Source organism: Notamacropus eugenii, chromosome 6 (assembly GCF_028372415.1).
Source record: "Notamacropus eugenii isolate mMacEug1 chromosome 6, mMacEug1.pri_v2, whole genome shotgun sequence".
Taxonomy (NCBI): domain Eukaryota; kingdom Metazoa; phylum Chordata; class Mammalia; order Diprotodontia; family Macropodidae; genus Notamacropus; species Notamacropus eugenii.
In genome coordinates this window covers 225,703,247-225,723,919 of record NC_092877.1, presented here as the reverse complement: position 1 = coordinate 225,723,919, position 20,673 = coordinate 225,703,247, and the positions used below count along the sequence as shown (strand labels likewise).

At 41.1% G+C, this 20,673-nt stretch overlaps 1 protein-coding gene across 5 annotated transcripts in view; it reads right to left on the bottom strand.

Moving 5' to 3' along the window:
• GGACT (gamma-glutamylamine cyclotransferase) overlaps positions 1–19,192 on the bottom strand; it is a 54,328-nt gene extending 35,136 nt beyond the window's left edge. Inside the window, exon 1 of one of the 5 annotated variants that reach the window (XM_072622044.1) lies at positions 19,170–19,192. In XM_072622044.1, the coding sequence (XP_072478145.1) occupies positions 19,170–19,173 (4 nt within the window). In that variant the 5' untranslated portion in view covers positions 19,174–19,192. Of the gene's footprint in view, positions 1–15,680; positions 15,816–16,064; positions 16,423–19,169 lie in introns of those variants that run through there. The other 4 variants (XM_072622040.1, XM_072622043.1, XM_072622039.1 and 1 more) reach the window with 4 other exon arrangements.
• Between the last annotated feature and the right edge of the window lie 1,481 nt (positions 19,193–20,673).

Genomic DNA, 20,673 nt, shown 5'->3' with positions numbered 1-20,673 from the left:
CAACACTTAAAGAGAAATTAAATTCTAAGTTATCATGAAAGATTTGGAGTCAGGGGACTTAGTTTCAAATCCTGGCTACGCTCCTTGTGACCAGTGTGATCATGGGACAAGTCACTTCTCCACAGGCTCTAAGTTACTCATCTATAAACAGTTATACTAGAATAGTTGAGTCCCTTTCTATTCTAAATTTATGAAGTTCCTTACTAATACACAATTTCTACCTTAATCTTATGTACATAACTCCTTTGTGAAAATGATAAATGTTGGAGGGGATGTGGGAAAACTGAGACACTAATATGCTGTTGGTACAGTTGTGAACTGCTCCAACCATTCTGAAGAGAAATTTGGAGCTATCTATATCCAAAGGACTACAAATCTCCGCATACCCTTTGATCCAGAAATACCACTACTGGGTCTGGTCTCCAAAAAAATCAAAGGAAGAAAAAAGGGAAGAGGACCTATATATGCAAAAATATTTATTTTTTTTGGAGGTGTCTAAGAATTGGAAATTGAGGGGATGTCCATCAATTGGGGAATGGCTGAACAACTTGTGATATATGATTGTAATGAAATATTACTGTGCTGTAAGAAATGACAAGCAGAATGATTTCAGAAAAACCTGGAAAGATATACAAGACTTACAAGACTTATTGATGCAGAATGAAGTAAGCAGAACCAGAACATCATACACAGTAACAGCAGTATTGTACAACGAATAACTGTGAAATGGCTTAGCTATTCTCAGCAATCTAATGTCTCAAGACAATCCCAAAAGAATCATGATGAAAAATAATGCTATCCGCCTCCAGAGAAAGAACTGATAGCATCCCAATACAGAACAAAGCCTATTATTTTTCACTTTTTTTCAAGTTTTCTTACAAAAAATTACTAATGTGGAAATATGTTTTACATGACCGCCAATTTATAACCTACATCAGACTGCTTGCCATATCAGGGAGGGGAGAAGGGAGAGATAGAGTTTGGAACTTAAAATTTAAAAAAAGAATGTTAAAATTGTCTTTATATGTAATTGGGAAAAATGCATTTTTTTAAAGGTTCATTTGTTTAAAAAAAAAATGGTTTCATCAAAGTAACTTAAAACCAGCCTGATAATGAAAATTATCTAAGTCAATTTGTCCTCAACTGTCATAATTTAAAATTTTTTTTAATTCTGAACACAAAAGCAAAAAAAAAATTACCATGAACATTTCCATATACACAGGAAAACACAAAAAAGATTACATATGAAATCATGAATCTCCATTTCAACCTGAATGCTTTTTTAAAAAGTATATAATTAAGATGTTACTTTCAAAACTGTCCTACTTATCTGCACTTCCTTTCATTTGGTATATTTTAAAAATGTTTTAATGGCCCTGTTTTGGGGAGATGTTACAACTGCTAAGCACTCCCTTTCTCTCCCTTGTATCTACCACTTCCTCCCCAAAATAAAAACGAAGAGAAAAAAGCCCTTGTAACAATAAGTGCAGTCAAGATGAACAAATCCACACAAAGTCCAAAAATGTCTATCTTGTTATGTACCCATGCATTTATCACTAATTCATGGGGCCACAGGTTTCATTACAGGTTCTCTGGTGAGGCAGCTGGTTGCTGTTTTGATCAGAATTCTTAAGCTTTTCAATACTGCTTTTCTTTACAGTGTTCTACAGTTTCACACACTTCACCCTGCAATAATTCATACTTCCCAAGATTCTCTGAAATCATCTCTGTTGTCATTTCTTATGGCACAATATTCCATTTTATTTATACAATTTGTTCCACCACTGCCTGACTGATGAGCACACTCAAATTTTAATTCTTTAGTTTTTATTTTAATCCCCTCTTCAGGGTCAGTAAGTTTGTTTTACATGACTATTCCCTGACTGTTATACTCCCTCTTTTACCTGTCCCCTCCATCAAACTTTACCTGCTACTCTGCTGAATTTAAGTATAGTTTTACGCCACATTCATGTTTAATCCTCCTATGTCTGGAACAGATAAAAGTGATGGTCACCTGATGCCCCCTAACCTTTCATGTATGTTTACATACTCTTTTTACCATATAGCTCAGTTATGAGAAATAGGTGTCACCTCTTTTTGCATCTTCTTTCTGAACCAGTGTATCCCTTTTATCTTCCCTTCCCTTTCCCCTCATAACAGTACCAATCTATCTTTAGGACCTCTCTTTTTTAAACTCTCTCAGTACTCTGAAAAAACACACGATTATCTCAATAGATGCAGAAAAAGCTTTTGGCAAATACAACACCCATTCCTACTGAAAACATTAGAGAACACAGGAATAAATGGAACTACCCATAAAATAATAAGCAGTAATAATAACCTAAAACCTTCAGCAAGCATTATATGTAATGGGGATAAGCTAGATGCATTTCCAATAAGATCAGAGGTGAAACGAGGATGTCCATCATCACCACTATTATTGAATATGGTACTAGAAATGTTAGCTGTAGCAATAAGAGAAGAAAAAGAAACTGAAGGAATTAGAACAGGCAAAGAAGAAACTAAGTTATCACTCTTTGCAGTGATATGATGATACACTTAAGAGAATCCCAGAGAATCAAGTAAAAAACTACTTGAAATAATAAACAACTTTGGAAAAATTGCAGGTTACAAAATAAATCCACAGAAATCTTCTGCATTTCTGTATATTAGTAACAAAATCCAACAGCAAGAGATAGAAAGAGAAATTCCATTTAAAGCTAGGGTAGACACTATAAAATATTTGGGAGTCTACCTGCCAAAACAAACCCAGGGACTAAATGAACACAATTACAAAACACTTTTCACACAAATAAAGTCAGATCTAAGTAAGTGGAAAAACATCAGTTGCTCATAGGTGTGCAGAGTCAATATAATAAAAATGACAATTCAATACCATACCAAAATAGCAGGATAATTATTTTGTAGAGCTAGAAAAAATAATATCAAAATTCATTTGGAAAAGCAAAAGGTCCAGAATATCAAGGGAACTAATGAAAAAAAAAATGCTAGGGAAGGTGGCCTAGCTCTACCACATCTCAAATTGTATTATAAAGCAGCAATTATCAAAACCACTTGGTACTGGCTAAGAAACAGAAGGGCAGACAAGTGGAAAAGGCTAGGTACTCAAGACACAGTACTCAATGAACGTAGCAATCTCCTGTTTGATAAACCCAAAAACCCCAGCTTCTGGGATAAGAACTGACTGTTTAATAAATATTGGTGGGAAAACTGGGTAACAGTATGGCAGAAACTACGCATAGACCAATGCCTGACACCATACACAAGAATAAAGTCCAAATGGGTACATGATCTAGGTATAAAGCCTGATACTATAAACAAATGAGTGGAGCAAGGAATAGTCTATTTATCAGATTTATGGAGAAAGGAAGAATTTTTGACTAAACAAGAGACAGAAAACATTATGAAGTGCAAAATGGATAATTTTGATTACATTAAATTGAAAAGTTTTGCACAAACAAACCCAATGCAACCAAGATTAGGAGGGAAGCAGAAAACTGGGAAGGAATTTTTGCAACTAGTGCCTGCGATAAAGGCCTCATTTCTAAAATATATAGAGAACTGAGTCAAATGTATAAGAATACAAGTCATTCCCCAACTGATAAATGGTCAAAGGATATGAACAGGCAGTTTTCAGAGGAAGAAATTAAAGATAAAGTCATATAAAAAAACGCTCTAAATCACTATTGATTAGAGAGATGCAAATCAAAACAACTCTGAGATACCACATCATACCTACTAGATTGGCCAACATGACAAAACTGGAAGATGATAAATGTTGGAGATGTGGGAGAGTTGGAACACTAATTCATTGTTGGTGGGGCTGTGAGCTGATCCAAGCATTCTGGAGAGAAATTTGAATCATGCCCAAAGGGCTACAAAAATGTGCGTACCCTTTGACCGAGCAATATTGCTTCAAGGACTGTATCCCCAAGAGATCATAAAAATGGGAAAGGGTCCCACATGTGCAAAAATATTTATAGTAGCTCTCTTTGTGGTGGCCAAAAACTGGAAATCAAGGGAATGCTCAACAATTGGGGAATGGCTGAATAAACTGTGGTATATGAATGTAATGGAATACTATTGTGCTGTAAGAAATGAAGAACAGGAAGACTTTACAGAGATCTGGAAAGACTTATATGAACTGATGCTGAGCGAAAGGAGCAGAACCAAGAGAACTTTATATACAGCAACAATCACAGTTTGCGAGGATTTTTTCTGGTAGACTTAGAACTTCATTGAACTGCAAGGACTTCAAAAATTCCCAATGGTCTCTTAAGGCAAAATGCCTTCCACACCCAGAGAAAGAACTATGAAATTTGATTCCAGAATGCAGCAGACCATTTTCTTTTGTATTATTTTTTGGTTTGTTTTACGATTTCTCCCATTCATTTTAATTCTTCTATGCAATATGACTATGGTAAAAATGTATTTAATAGGAATGTATGTATAGAACCTATATAAAAGTGTATGCTGACTAGGAGAGGAAGGGGAACAAGGGGGGAAAAATCTAAGTTATATGGAAGTGATTGTAGAACACTGAAAACAAATAATATAATAAGAAAGGAAAAAGAAAAACTTAAGGTTCTGATTAAGACAAAAGGTTCTAATAAGACAAATGGTTCTTCTCCCCTTATTAGAATTATTAGCATGATATTATTACATAGACCCTTCCAATTGTTTGAATTTATTTTCCTGTTTCTCTTGACTCTAGAATTTGCATTTCAAAGTTCCTACTCAGCTTTTATCTATTCATCAGGAAAGCTTTGTTAACTCTATGCAGATGAATCCAAATCCATATTTCTATGCCTTCCTCTTCATTCCTACCTCTCTTCCTATAATTCCTTTCTTGAATTTTCTACTAGAGATCTATCTTAGATGTTCTGTTTGCACATGAAACTCAATGTAAGTAATATTGAATTATCTTCTCTCCTTTCTCAGAATGTGTTCTTCTGTGAAATTTTTTATATAAGAAAAGCAGTAATGTGTGGTGGAAATAGTACTCGGCCAAGGATGTTATTAAAAGAAAAAAAATCTATCCATACAAAAAGTATCCATAACTGCTTTATTTCTAATATCAAAAATGGTGATAACAACCTATTCCTTCAGTCATCAAAGGGCACTACTGTGCCTTCTAGATTTTCAAGCAGTGAATATTTAAGTGTTCCTGAACAAGGTTTAACAGAGTTTTTTTAAAAGTTTGCTAAAAACTAAGGTGAAAATGGTACTTAAGAAATTCTGCAGAATTACAGAGTATGTGGTTATACTGAAATTAGGCCATTTTAAATCTTACTCTGGCCACATCTGGAACTAGTCCTATGTCTCAAAGCAACATCAGGACCCTTGGCCAAAGTATTTATCTATTGATCTCATCCAATTCTGCATCCCAAATTATGCTCTTTGAGTTAATTCTTGGCAAACTAGATCAAATCAGACAACCCTGTTGCATATTTGATCCTAGCAGCTAGTAGCTTAACTAGGAATTTTGGTGCTTGGGATACCTCAGGGAAACTGAAAGTTGCCAGAACTGGAGAGGGAAAAGTCAGTGTCAAGCTAGGGAGAATCTCTTGAGCTGGGGTGGTGGGAGTGAGGGAAATGGCTTCAGGATCATCCCTCCAGCACAAACAGCCTTCACAATCATGGCTCCAAGTCTGGCTTTTGTGTGAGTTGTTACACCAGGAGAAAGGAAGTCTAAAATGGAATGGAGTACCTCATAAAGTAGTTAATTATCTGACACTGGAAGTTTTTACACAGAGACAGAATAAACATTTAGAGAGATAATAGAAACATTATTACTATCTTAGTAAATAAATTCTCATGCAGATTCTGATTCCTTCTGATTTGTGTTCTAAAACTGATTGTAATGGCTGTATTCTACTCCCAAAGCTCAACTTCTTCCATTATCCAATAAGTGCTTTCCTTCCTGGTCTCAGAAGTGGCTCACATAAAACTGACTGCTGCAACTCAACCCACTTCCTCTAGGGATATTCCCTAACAATGTCACTTTATTGGAACTATGTCCAAAATTTATTAAATTGACCCAGCAATATACAACTACTAGGACTATTCTTCAAAGAAGTAAAAAAAGAAAAGGACCCATATATAAAAAATATTTGTAGTTTTTTGTGGGGGCAAAGACTGGAACCTAATATCTATCAATATCTATCCATGGGGAAGCAGCTGAACAAATTATAGTATGAAAATGAAATGGAATACTACTGAACTTAAAAAATTGAGAAAAGGACAATTTAAGATAAACCTGGGAAGACTTATATGAACTGATGCAAAGTGAAGTGAGCAGAACCAGAACAATTTATATAACAACAACATGATAAAGACAAAAAACTCTGAAAGGCTTAAGAACTCGGATTCACTCAATGATCAAAAGAAGATTCCAGAGGATTGTTGATGAAGCACGCCCCCCATTTCCTGATAGAGAGGTAATAGAGTCAAAATGTAAAATCAGACATATATTTTGGTCAATGTGGGAACAAGTATTGTTTGACTGACTATGTGTATTTGTTACAAGGGTTTTGTTTTCCTTTTGTCAGTAGGAGTTGCGAGAACTGAAAAATAACCTTTTGTTTAGAAAAAATTGTTTAAAAAGGTAAGGAAAAAGTGGAGTGCATGTATGTTCCATGTATGTTTTGCCATATCTGTTCATGCAAAACTGGACACCCAGGGTTACCATAAGCCAATGGCACTGTGATAAATCTGCAAAAAGTTCTTACACCCTGGCATATTTTCTGTGTGCACAGAACTCCATGTATAAGTGCTCTTGGTTAATGTTTTTAAAAGGAATTTTGAAGATATATATTCCTAGCTTGCTTAAAGTTTTAGTAAGAAATAGAATCATACTCTCACTTTTAACATGTGGTTGTTTGTCACATTCTTAACAGTCACATAAGAGAAACTGAGAAATTCAATGGAACCTACTCTACAACTCTACTTGACACTCCACTCTCTATATCAAAAGAATGGACCGAAACACCACAACATACCAAGCAACAGATAAATTCCCATTAAAATCAATTCATTCCAGGTTTCAACCCACAGTCCTCTTATCTCAAGCAAAAATCAATAGGACAGAATTCCACCACACCTAAAGAATTACAACAATCTACTTAAAGTCCTTAGAATGGAATTTAGTCTATGCTATTACTTTTCATAGGTGTGCCATTAAGTCCATGTCCTTCACTATTCTTCACAGTTCTGGCTTCTTTCAGAGTCGAAGCAAAATTCACATAAGTTGCAAAACTGATAATTTTTCCGTTTCAGTACACCCTATCTCTAATAGCAAGTTTTATTTTATTTTGATTCCTAGCCAAGTGGTTCAATGTTTATTTTTATACCCCATTTAAAGAATTTCAATGCAAAGTATAAATTCCTAAAATCACGGTTGGCTCATCAGTGTTGCCACTAACTACTAATCAGATACTTATTCTGTTAACCCTGGGCATGTCATTGAACCTTTCTCAGGCTCAGTTTCCTCAACTGCTAAATGGAATATCATGGCACCTGCCTCATGGAGTTGTTGCAAAGCTTAAAGCACTGTAAAAATCTGAGATATTATTATTTCAAGTTGTTAGAGGATAACCAAACTAATATAAACAATAAACTATGAAGAGTAACTATACCTTGACATTGCCAAATCAAGCACTGATGGGGCCTCCTGGAAGGAGGAATGGGGGAGAGGGAGCTTAGAGGAGGAGGAAACTCACATGACATCCTTATGAAACTCTTACAGTCCTCTGAAACTTCCATAGGAGCTCTCCCTTAAATCATACCACTTCGTCTAGTCTGTTTTATTGGAGATATAGAAGATAGCAGGGCTTAAAAAGTGGCTTTAAGTCACTTCTAAAACCTGCAAGAGATTTGAATTTCCATAAATCTTTACCTTTCCAAACTTCCTGCAACTGTACCAATAATTTGAGTTAAAAAGCAAACATTTTTGGGAGGATACTCTCAGTCACCTATCAAGGTTATTTATTAAAGCAAGTTAATAAAACTAATCCACAAGTAAAAGGTAATTAGAAATGAGGAAACAAGAGTTACTTTTGTAGCATGTGACAATTTGTGAGATGGTAAGGACGAATGACACTACAGCAGGGAAGGTGATTAGGAAGCAGCACGGCTTTATCATGGCAGTGGAGAGGGAGGCAACTGATACAGTCACCATCTCTAGTTCACCCCTATTCCTTTCCCTTTCCTCATTTTTCTGTTAGTGGAAAGAAGGACAAACCATTTTCTCTAGTCCTAGAAAAGAACCTTCCTGCTACACTTCTATCTCTAACTCCCAAACATGAGCAATATTTGTCTTTCACTGGTTTCTAATCCCCTCCAAAATCTATAGTCCAAAACACTTGAAAAGCTCCTTGTTCTTCCTCCTCTAGCTCATCTGCTGATGTGAACCTGCTTTTCATTGAAAAATACAGAAACCTGGAGATGCTTTTCAAAGAAGGACCTGGAAATAATTTGTTCAGGCAAAACAAAAGGCAGGTGCAAAGATTAGTCAAAAATTAGATTCTTGAACAAGGTGCACATTTCTTTAAATAAAAAGTGCATACTCTATTTAAATAAAAACTTATTGCATACATATTATATTGCTCGTATGTAAGTATGTGTGTATACACACATATATATTATTTACTACTAGTGTAAACAAGACAATGTTCTCTCACAAACGGGCTGGAATGAAATGGGATAGAATAAAATGGGATGTAACATTTTTGGAGTATAACTTTTACCAGTCTTGTCTACTAGAAGAATGGAAAAGTAAACACTTTACAAGTGTATCCCCAACAGTTTTTTTTAAACCCCTACCTATTATCGAAGCAAAATAGTTAACATGCGCAAAGCTGGGTTTGAAAAAAATTCATTTGGTGATACTAAAATGGAAATAGTGGTGTCCCTTAATGCATAAATTTAATGCTCTCCATTCTTCTAGCTATAACCAATGGCAGAGTGAAATATGAACTACAGATGTTATAATCCTTCCTCTTTTATAACTCATCTTAATCCCAGGGAACCTGAATTTAGAAAGTGTGTGATGTTATATAGTTTTGGGTGATGTTTGGTGTACTGTTAACATATTTTTAATGGAATTAGTGTATTTTTTATGGAATTGGAAGATCTTTCCCATCCATTAATAGGCCATGTGACGAGCTTGAGTCACATGGAAGCCTAAGTCACTTGAGTTTGAGTAACATGAAGCCTGCAGTAGAAGTTTCCTGAATGGGTGGAACAGGAAGAGGCAGAACTGGAGCAGAGCTGAGAGGAAGTTGGTCAGACTAGTCAGAGCTGGGAAGGACGGAGAAGGCAGGCATCTGGGGCAGCAACTAGGGTGAGTGGGAGAGCTTGTTTGTGAATGTTTAAGGGAGCTGGTTTGTGGGAAGCCTAGTAGGGGAAGGCTTGGAAATGGTGCTGTTCTCTGCCTTATTATTGTGTATAGATTTTTGTTGCTGTGATGGATTTGGCTTTCTGGTGTTGGAAGAAATGTTTTGGTTCTGTCTTTCATGTGGAGAATCTGTTGTATTTCGTGATTCAGAACTGCACTGGGGCACTGTGAATATCGCACTGACACGACATTGGTGATCAGCGCAGTTGTAAAGTGACAGAAATCTCTAAGGAAATTACAGAATTCCCAGACTGTTCAGTAATAGCAGAAAACAGCACCTTTTAGAAACTTTTTATAGATGGTTTACGTAAACCGTAGTATATCAGGTAACCCTGAAGCACCTTGGTGGATTGATGCATGAAAATTTTGCCTGCTATGATTAAAAAGTCTTCCTCACAATTTGCAATAAAATCTTCAAGAAAGGACCGCCTTCTTTGTAATCTTACTGTGAGATAATAGTATTATTAAGAGGTGTGAACCCTGCCTCAGTAAGTAATTACAACATATTCATCTCCTCATGTAAGTTTTACTTTAAAAGTAGCTAGTACTTTAAGGAGGTAATGTCACCTAGAGGAACAGAGGTAAGACTTGGAGTAAAAAAAGACCTGGGTTCAAATCCCACTACAGTCACTAGGCCTATAACCACCAGAAGGTCAGTTAGTATCTCTGACTTTGACTTTTCATGTATATAAAAGTGACACTAACAAAAATATAGTACCTACCTCACAAGGTTGCTATGAGACTCAAATGAGATAATACATGTAAGTAAAGAATTTTGTAATCTTTAAGGTACTATATGACATGTCACTATTATTTATACATCTTTTAATTGCTTATTGGACATCTCCATGTGGATGAATCCCAAGCTTCTGGGCTTTCACCCATCTACCACCTTCTAAGGAAGAGCAGGCAAGATTCCCAAGTACGACCCAAACCAGTTAAAACGGAATTGGGAAATGTTTATCAAATAAAAAATACAATAAAACATAGATGAAGTTCATTTGTGTTTTTCTAAACTGATATGCACTGTAGGGATTCATCTGAGTTTTACACCTCTAATCTCAATGATCTCACCAGTTCCAAAGGGTTTAATTATGCAGAAAACACTCAAATCTACACATATTCTAATTTCTCTCTTGGACTCCAGTCCTAAATCACCTGCTGACTCCTACATATTACTATCTGGATACTGAAAACTCAGTAGGTTCAATAAAGAACTTATTGTCGCCAAAACCTCTCCCAACTTCAAATTCATTAATTCTGGCAAAGGTACCATCATTCTTTCAGTTACTTTTTTCCTCTGGTCAACCTTGACTCTTTCCTCTTATATATCAAATTATTTGCCAGATCTCATCCAGTGGTCAAAAAGCATTTATTTAAATCCTGCTATGTGCTAGGCACTGTGCTAAGCATTGGAGTTACAAAAAGAGGCAAAAGATAATCCCTGCCCTCAACAATCTAATGGGGAAACAACAAGCAAACAAATATGTACAACAAGCTACATAAAAGTTAAAAAAGGAAATAAATAAGGAATAACTGGAAATAATAATCAGGAATTAGCCAAAAGAGAAAAGGCATTAAAATTAAGAAAGATTAGAAAAGGCTTCCTGTAAAAGGTGGGATTTTAGTTGACACTTAAAGAAAGGCAGAGATGCAAAGAGAAAGAGTTCCAAATATGGGGCTGAGACAGAAAAAATACCTAACATCAAAAGATGAGAGTACTTGTGCATGGAATAGAAAGGAAGCCAGTGTCACAGGATCAAAGAGCCTATATTATGGGGAGTAAGGTATAAAATCCAGGAAAGGTAGGAGGGGGCTACATTATGAAGGGATGTGAATGCCCGATAAAAAACAAAAAGGATTTTGCATATTTGATCCTAGCAGCTATAGGAAGCCTATTAGAGGAGAACTGGAGCAGGGAGAAACTTGAGGGAGGCAGACCCACAGCATGCTATTGCAACAGTCCAAGTGTGAGGTGATGAGGGCCTGCAACAAGGTGGTAGCAGTACTTGAGTGAATGGATAGACATTAACAGAAATCAAGAGAAAGGGTAAGTTTTGAAGAAAATAAATGTTAAGTTTGAGATAACTATCAAATATCCAGGTAAAGATGTCCAGCAGGCAATGGGCAACATAAAAACGTAATTCAGAGGAGAGATTATCAAAGATGTAACTGAACTCACCACTATCTTTAACAGTGCAGATTAAAAAAAAAAGAGGGTCCAGTAAGTCAGTCAACAAGCATATATTATATAATTACTATGTTTCAGGCCTTTCTACGTACCAGCCCTGCATTTCTGGTACATTCATAGTAGCTCATTTTGTGGTGGCAAAGAATTGTTAGGGAACAGCTTAACAAGTTGTGATGAGCTGTGATATATGAATGTAATGGAATGCTAATGTGCTATAAGAAATAACGAGTAGGTGGATTTCAGAAAGACTTACATGAACTGATGCAAAGTGAAGCCAGCAGAACCAGAAGAACATTGTACACAGTAATGGCAACACTGCGCAATGATCAACCGTGAATGACTTAGCTCTTCTCAGCCATACAATGATCCAAAACAATTCCAAAGGATGCATGATGGAAAATGTTATCCACATGCAGAGGAAAAACTGAGGGAGTCTTAATGCAGATTGAAGCACACTATTTTCACTTTCTTTTTTTGTTTGTTCTTTCTTTTTGTCTTTCCTCTTTCACAATACGACTAATGCGGAAATATGTTTTACATGACAGCATTTATATAACCTATATCAAACGGCTCACCATCTTAGCGAAGGGAAGGAAGGAAGAAAATTCGGAATTCAAAAATTGTTTTAAGAAATAAATGTTAAAAACTGTCTTTACATGTAATTGGGAAAAATAAAATACTATTAAAAAAAGAAAAACATGGAAAGATGTGCATAAAACAACGAAGAGTGAAACGAGCAGAACCAAGAGAACTTCATCATAAAGCTACAGCAGTGTTCAAAGAATAACTGTGAGCAACTAAGCTATTCCGAGTATTACATTCAAATAAACTACAAAGGACCTATGAAAGAAGATGCTGTATACTTCCAGAGAAAGAAGTAAGCCTAGTATAGTTTTACTTATACTTATGTGTATATCTGTGTATATATGTAAGTGTGTAGACAGACATAAAGATACACACACATACAGACAGACAGATATTGATACACAGAGGGACAAAGAACTCTTACCAAATGATGGCCTTTTCTAATGTGGGGCAGAAAGGGAGGGAGACATTTTGGAACTTAAAATGTAACCAAAAATAGTAAATTTTTAAAAAATCTTTAAAAAGGAGAAGTAAAGATCTGGCATAGGGATGGTCAGGAGAGGAGGAAAAGAGGAACAGAAACAGACCTCTTAAATTACAGATTATAACAACTAGCATTCATAGAAAATGTTGTGGTTTGCAAACTTTTACACATATGTACATATATTTAAGCATATGTATTATATAATCTACACACAAACGCAGACATATATAACTCATCTGAAGCCCACAACTTGCAAACCAGGCGCTATCATTATCTCCACCTTACAGTCAAGGACACTGAGGCTAAAAGGGGATGAGCAAGCTGCTCAGGGTGGTCCAGCTGCCAAGTGCTGAAGCAGAGCTCCCGGTTCCGCTCCCGGTTCCGCTCCCGGTTCCACCCTGCGCTCCAATGAGCCACTCAGATGCCCGCTGATGAGTCTGAGGGGCTGAAAGGAAGGCATACAAAGGAGGGTATGACAGAAATAAAACGCTGACAATCATAAAGGTGGGCATGAACGATAAACGCGTCCGTAAAGGGAAGGGCAGCAGGACAGGTCTGAAGGCATGGTGTTCTCTTTTAAGAAGCAAGAGGATTCATTCACCACTTCACGAGCCACAGCCAAATTCACTGCGCTCCAGGCAGACCCAAACCTCAAGGCCAGTAACGGAACGGAGGGGATGGGCCGTCATGATCCCGGACAAATCAGGAGTAAGAACGGATACTGTTTAGAAAGCTAAGCAAGGAAACCATCCTGCCTAAAGCCAGCGTGGATAATAAATACCAGTAACGCACGTGTACAAACGCTATCGTATCCGAGCATCTAAAAGAAAAGCCTCACCCATGACAAGAAGAGCGAAACCCTCCTGCCGGGCCCAGACAAGGCCAACGAAGGGACAAACAGGAAAGAAACTGCATCGGATCGGACGAGCTGGACCCGCTCGATCCTGAGGGGCCCGAGCGGGACACAAAGGGGCGCACGCTGCTCCCCCACATCTGACAGCCCCGCGGAAGCTCACCCGCGTGCCGGGGCCTGAGGACCCAACACAAGCGCAGGGATGGTCAGTGCATCCGTCACCGACCCAATACGATAAATCATACATCAGCAAAAGCATGCCAAGAAAATAATCAGGCCTAGACGGACAAGAATTCTAACTTTAAAAACTGGCAAGTCAAAAAACCAATCTTAGAAATATTACGACAAGGGAAAGCTTGTATGATCGATTCGTGCGGGAAGGGAACGAAACATGGCTGAAAGCAGAAGATGGGGAAAAGAAGCTGAGAAGGGGCGCAGACAGCGGGGCCGCGGGGCTACCAAGCCAAACGTAGGGTAATCTTCTAAAAATTCAAGTTGCCCAGAACAGACTCACAAAGTCACACGCGATTCCCCTTCTCCGTCCTTTGTACCAAGCAATGTTCACATTTACTGACTCTCGTCAAGTTCAGAATCAAGAAGAAACTACTTTTTAATAAAATATGGAGAGACCCGGGCTGGGCGGCAAGCACGCCAATCAAGGCAGGGCAGAGAAGAGGGAGCCGCGACAACGAAGGAGGCAAGCTCCAAGGGCAGGGCTACCTCTGGCAAGAGAAAGGGAAGGAGGAGCGGGCTGTCGGGGAGCCGGAGGGAGGCGAGGGGCAAGCCCCAGTGGGGGGCATCCCGGAGGCGGGTGGGGAGAGGAGAGAAGGAGGAGGGCCGTGCACGCGTCAAGCGTGTCATTATTCCCTCACGAACCTCACCTTCCCATTTTGCACTATCCCCTTTAAAACACTTCCTGGCTACCAAGGTCCGGAGCGGACCCTAGCCAGGGGAAATCCGGCCTGATTAAAGCACTCCCCCCTCTTTATCCAACGGATCCACCCCCCTCCGGTGCCGGTTTTAACCCTCGCCCCCAGGACGTGTACACGGCAACGCCTACTCCATCCACTTAAAGTTGGTGCCTCCATTCTAGAACCACAGAACTCAGGCCTTCTTAGAGACTCAGATCCCCACAAGAGCTAGCCAGGCCCAACGCCGGCCTGGGAGCGCAGACTCAAGGAGGGACGGGGTGACCGGTGACTGCCAGGTCTGGCCGCACAGTGACCCGCCCTCTGTCCCGCCATGAGCACCGTGCAGGCTGGGGGTCCAGGAAGGTCCCAGGACTGAGGGGCAGACGGGGCTGGAGAAGGCCCGCCGGCCCTCCGCTGGCCCGCCTTCACAACGGGTTGGTGAGGACCGGCCAGGGGGGCCTGTCTGGAGAAAGGAAAGTCGCCAATCTCCTAAGCCCCACGCGGGGCTTTGGGACACCCTAATGCACCCCTCGTGCCTGCCCCGCCCGCTGAGCACGGCCTGGGACAACTCAACGGAAGACGCTTCCCTGCGGGAGCTCAGCCTTTCCGTCCCAAGGAGGCTCAGCGTTTTTATCTGTTCTTTGGAAAAAGAAATAAAATCAAGATACACCGTTTCTTCCTCTCCTAAGCGAGTGGGGGGACCTGCCGAGTCTGACCCCTGAGAACCGGGGACGACGACGGCGCTGCAGCGCAGGGTCTCCTGAACCTTCGGGCGCTTGACCGTATTGGGGAGTTTGACTGGTTGGACTCACTCCCTGAATTATGTTTTTTTAAACCTTTGAGTAAATGCTCAAATTTGGCCACCGGTGAGTGAAGATAAAGGCGTCATTTTCTTCCCCCCCCCCCCCCCTTAAATTTAGGCCCTGGCTGGGGCCTTGAAAGGGAAAAGCAGATCAGGAGAGTAATGCGGGCCCTGAGAGGAACGAGGCCAACCCGAGAGAAAGGGAGGGTGGGGGGGAGCGGAGTCAGGGGTTTGTAGGCCCTTCCCCCACCACGTGTGAGAGCGAACTTCCGGAACTTGGAGCGCACGAGCCCCTAGGACAGCCCGAGAAAGGTCACGCCCCGCCCCTCCCCCATTTCCGTTCCGCGACCTGCTTCGCGTACGCACGTACGCACCCCTACGCCAAACATCCCCCCACCCCCATCCCCTTAGCCAGCGTGGCCCTTCCACCACTCACAAGCGATGACCCCCGCGCTACGGAGAGGCAGTCCCCGGCTCGCCCGCGGTCCCAAGCGAGGCTCCGCCCCCCGGGCCTCGAGGTCTCGCGGGAGGCGGAAATGGCCGCACGAGGCGCAAACCTACACCTACGTACTGGCCACGCCTGCACGCCGCACCACGCCCACATCACGCACGCGCCACGCCCTCACCTGCGCGTCGCCACGCCCACATCACGCACGCGCCACGCCCTCACCTACACATCTCTCGGAGCCCAGGTGGGCTCGGGTGTGATCCCCCTAATGGAAGGCTAGAAAAAGAGGCTTTTTAAAGGCAGGGAGCAAAATAAACAGGATTAAAGGTGGAAAAGCATTTCTTAAGTCCCAGCCGTGTGCCGGTCACTTACCAAGCTGAGCCGGGGAGCGGCCTTCCCTCACCGCCCCCGAGTGTGGGGGAAAGGGAGAGAAAAGAGCGGGGAGCGCCCAGGGCGTGTGTGCGGAGGCCGGAAACCCAGGCAGGGCCGAGGACGGTGCAGGGGTGGCGGTCACGGAGGGCCGAGGACGGGGCAGGGGTGGCGGTCACGGAGGGCCGAGGACGGGGCAGGGGTGGCGGTCACGGAGGGCCGAGGACGGGGCAGGGGTGGCGGTCACGGAGGGCCGAGGACGGGGTAGGGGTGGCGGTCACGGGCACACGCCGGAGAGGACGAGAAAAGAGGGCTAGAACGGGGAGTGTCCAGCCCGGGGCGGGAGCGGGTTGCCTTCCCCCTCGTGACCCAGTGAAGTCTCGCTCCTACAGGTGTCCGGCTTAATGGTTAATCGTTCTAACCACCGCCAGGAGAGCTCAAAGAGGGGCCCACCTGAAATCCAGAAATCCCAGAAGAGCTCACGGGCCCACTCGGGATGCTGACTCTCAGGGGAAGGGAGGAGAGAAGAGTGGGCAGACTGCTCTCCTGTTGGGATGCTTCCTCTTGCAGGGCTCCCACTAGCTGTGTAAACTCCCCTGGCCGAGCCGAACCTCCTGGGAAGGTAGGCTGGGTGCAGGTCTGAGAGACTTGGCCCTGAGGATTTGGATCTCTCAGTACTGATCTCATTGTAATTCTGGGACTTACAGGAATGACCTTTAAGGTGGACTACTTTGTTAAAACCAGCATTTGTGTTCGGAGACATGAACGCAGAAAGGTAAACGTGGGGGTGGGGCAGTAAGAGTTACTGCTGCCCCAGGCCCCGGGGGCGAGGACCAGCACAGGAATGATCTTCGCAGGTACAGGAGGAGAGCCTTGTTGGTTTGCCCTTTGGCCTCCGCACCCAACCCCCCCCCCCCCCCACGTGCATTCCCTGTGATACCTCAGAACAAGACACACCTGTTTGGTGAACTTTTGATAATTCCTTGGAACCCCCTTTTTTCTGGGTAATTCCTACTTACTTGGGTTTGTTTTTGCTGTATCCTAGTTTTTATTCAGACTTTCCCAATAATGCTGATGCATATGGTATCCCTGGGGCTCTCTCCATAGGAGAGAGTAAAGGGTGAACAGTGGAGAGCTCTATTTAAGGGAAGTACCCGGTGTATTCATCTCATCCTTACCCATCGTGGTCTCCAGAAGCTCCTCACCCAGAAAGATCAACTCTGAAGCTCTTATCTCCTCCGGAGCCTCTGCCCATAGGGACCTTCCCTCCCTCTGATCAGAAAGATAAATATCTGGACAATAGAGAACTCTTCCCAGATCCTCCATTTAAGGAGAGGGCCCAGATCAGCTATTTAGTCGTTTCCCTCTGTTCTATACTCTTCTTAGAGTATTTTCTACCCAGCAGACTCTTCCTGCCCCTAGTAAGTCTACAGCCCTGAAGACAGCAAAAAAAAGAAGGAAAGGAACTGTATTAAAATATTTTGTAGAAGCTCTTTTTCTGATAGCTGGGAACTTAAAATTAAGGTAGTACATATAAATTAGACAGTGGCTATATGAATTATGGCATATGAATGTAATCCAGGACTGGTCTAGGTATGCCCAGTTTCAACAGGGAGCTTGCTGTGTCCCCAAGCACAATGGCATGTTACTGTGCAGTAGGAAATGATGAAGGGAACCGTTTCAGAGAAACCTGGGCAGACGTGCATTAAACTAATGCAGAGGACAGTGAGAAGAACCAAGAGAATAATATAGGTAGTAACAATAAAGTTTTCAGGACAAACAACTTTGAAAGGCCTGAGAGCTCTGATAAACACAATGATCAGTCAAGATTCTAGAGAACTAATGATGAAGAACTCTACCCACTTCCTGAGAAGCTGACATAGACTCTGGATGCAGACTGAAATTTATATTTCTTAGATATGGCCAATGAGAGAGGTTATTTTGATTGACTATGCATGTTATAAGTTTTGTTTTTTCTTTAAGGGGTAGGGGGAGATGAGATTGTCATTCATTGAAAAAATTAAAAATCAAAGAGAAAATCAGTTCTGATGATTTCATTCTTATAGTGGGGCTAGCTGGTTAGCATAGCCAAGAGGAGCAGCAGAATAATAAATAATTAATTGGCCAATGAACTTGGATCATGCAGTAGTCTCCTTTTCCCACAATTATTCAATTTGACCATCCTCACTGGATCTGTTACGTCATTGTGATTATTCCCTCCACCAGGGCAGATTAAGACTTGTCTGTCCTATGCAGGATATATTCTACAGGAGACCTATCCAACATTCTTTAGGACTTCCTCTGTATCTTTTCATGTTTCAAGTACATCAGTAGAAGAACCTGTATTGTCCATCTGTGGTTCTTGCTACAGGTCAGCTAGATGGGCACAGTAAAGAGACTGCCAGACCTGGAGTCTGGAAGACTCATCTTCAAATTCATATCTGTCCTAAGACACTTACTAGCCGTGGGACCCTAGGCCAGTCACTTCACCCTGTATGCCTCAGTTTCCTCATCTGTAAAATGAACTGTAGAAGGAAACAACAAGCCACTCTAGTATCTTTGCTAAGAAAATCCCAAATGGGGTCACAGAGTTAGATACAACTGGCCCACCAACTATTCCAGTCATATACAGTGTCCCAAAAGTCTTGGTGCAGTTTTAAATATTAATAGCTTAAATCTTCCCTCCATTCTCTTCCTTCTATTTTCCTTCTACTCTCCTTCTTTTGTGTCTCTGATCTTGAGCCCTTCAGTTTGCTTCCTAGTAGCATAGAGCTATCTGACCTTAGTTGCTACTACTTTACCTTGTTTGGCTTACCTTTCTCTTCCTATCCATGCCTTGTCTCTACCCCTTGTATGTCTTTCCTGCTTCCCATTGACAGCAGTAAGGGCAAACAAAGCAATAGAAGTAAGATGTACCTAAAGTCTTAGCCTAAAATCAAACTAAGACTTTTGGAATGCCTTGTCTGTCTGTCTGTCTATCTGTCTATCTATCTATCTATCTATCTATCTATCTATCTATCCATATATCTATATTTATGTATTCTATGCTTTCATGTTCTGTTAAAGTCAACCATATAGGTTGCAGACTGTGCAATGTTCCCCACTCACCCATATCTCCAGAGGTTAGGTATTTTTCTTTCAAGATGACACTGCAAGAAGGGGAATCAGGGTTCCTTTGTATGTGGCTTTTTCTGCTCTGGGCTTTGAGGGAAAGCTAATATGCGTCTAGAGCAGGTCTGCACAACATAAAATCCGCTGGGCAACCAACCATCATCAGTCTGTCTCTAGAGACAGGCAACTAACAATGGTTGGTTGCCATGGGTCATGTGACAGCTGCCCGAAATCATTTGGTAGGTCACAAATAGCCCACAGGCTGTACATTATGCAGTCCTGGTCTGGAGGTACCTTTGGATTTGGATACAACTGGTTTAGCTCATCAAAAGCACCAGTTTTTGTTCTGTTTCTCCACAACATTAACCCTAAGCCTAGTTTCCTCACACAAAACTTGCATCTATGACTGTAAAAGGAGAAACTCCTACTCTTACTCTTTATCTATATTTGGATATCAATAAAATACAATAAGTAGCTTGGTATTTTGTTGGCCAACATGGTCTATCACATTTTAAAAACTTAAGATGTGCAAGTGAATATTTGGTAATATTCAGGCAGTAAAAATGAATAAATAATAGACAAGTACATTCAGCTCCTCCTTGGAAAGGTAGAAAGGAAGCAGGGACAGAGTCACCGTCTCTTCCTCTCAGATCAGTTTTGGTCAGTAACACAAATTCAGTATAGCACAGAGTTAATTCTTTTTAAAAATTATGTAGTATTTTCCCTAATTACATGTAAAAACAATTTTCAGTATTCATTTTTATAATTTCAAGTTCCAAATTTCCTCCCTCTGCACATGACTCTCTGAGAAGGGAATCAATTTGATGTAGGTTATGTACATGAGGTCGTGCAAAACATATTTTCATATCTCCATAATAGTTATGTTGTAAAAAAAAAAAAAAACCAGACCAATAAAAGAAAATCCAAGAAAAATAAAGTAAAAAAAGTATGATTGATCTGTATTCAGACTCCGTAAGTTCTTTCTCTGGAGATGGCTCTAAGGTCAATGGCAGAGCTTTAACTCATAAGACCAGTGGGGATCACCTCTGGCACCTGAAACTTAGGAGGACAAATGACATTGAACAGAAACAAATACCTGTTCCTCAGCCCATTTCTTAGAACTGCGTGTGGTAAAAGAAGGAGGGCAAGGGAAGGGAGTTTTTCCCTTTTTGTGAGTTCAATTGATGGTGCCTATGCTGTGGGTGAACTATGATATTCATCCTGTGGATGTTGCAGGAAGGAGAAGCTGAAAAGAGGAGCAACTTGCTCAGTCTCACTAGAGTTAAAGAGGAAGGCAGCCAGTTAAATGAGGCTATATCCAATCATATAGTAGGAGATTAGAGACCTTCTATGTTAGGCCGTCTGAATGTGCTCTAAATATTCCTCAGGTTTCCTTCGTGTTAGGTGAATTGGGCATGCACAGAAGTGCTCAGGTTAAACTAATTTTCAAGCACTTAATTTTTTTTGGCGAGGCAATCAGGGTTAAGTGACTTGGCCAGAA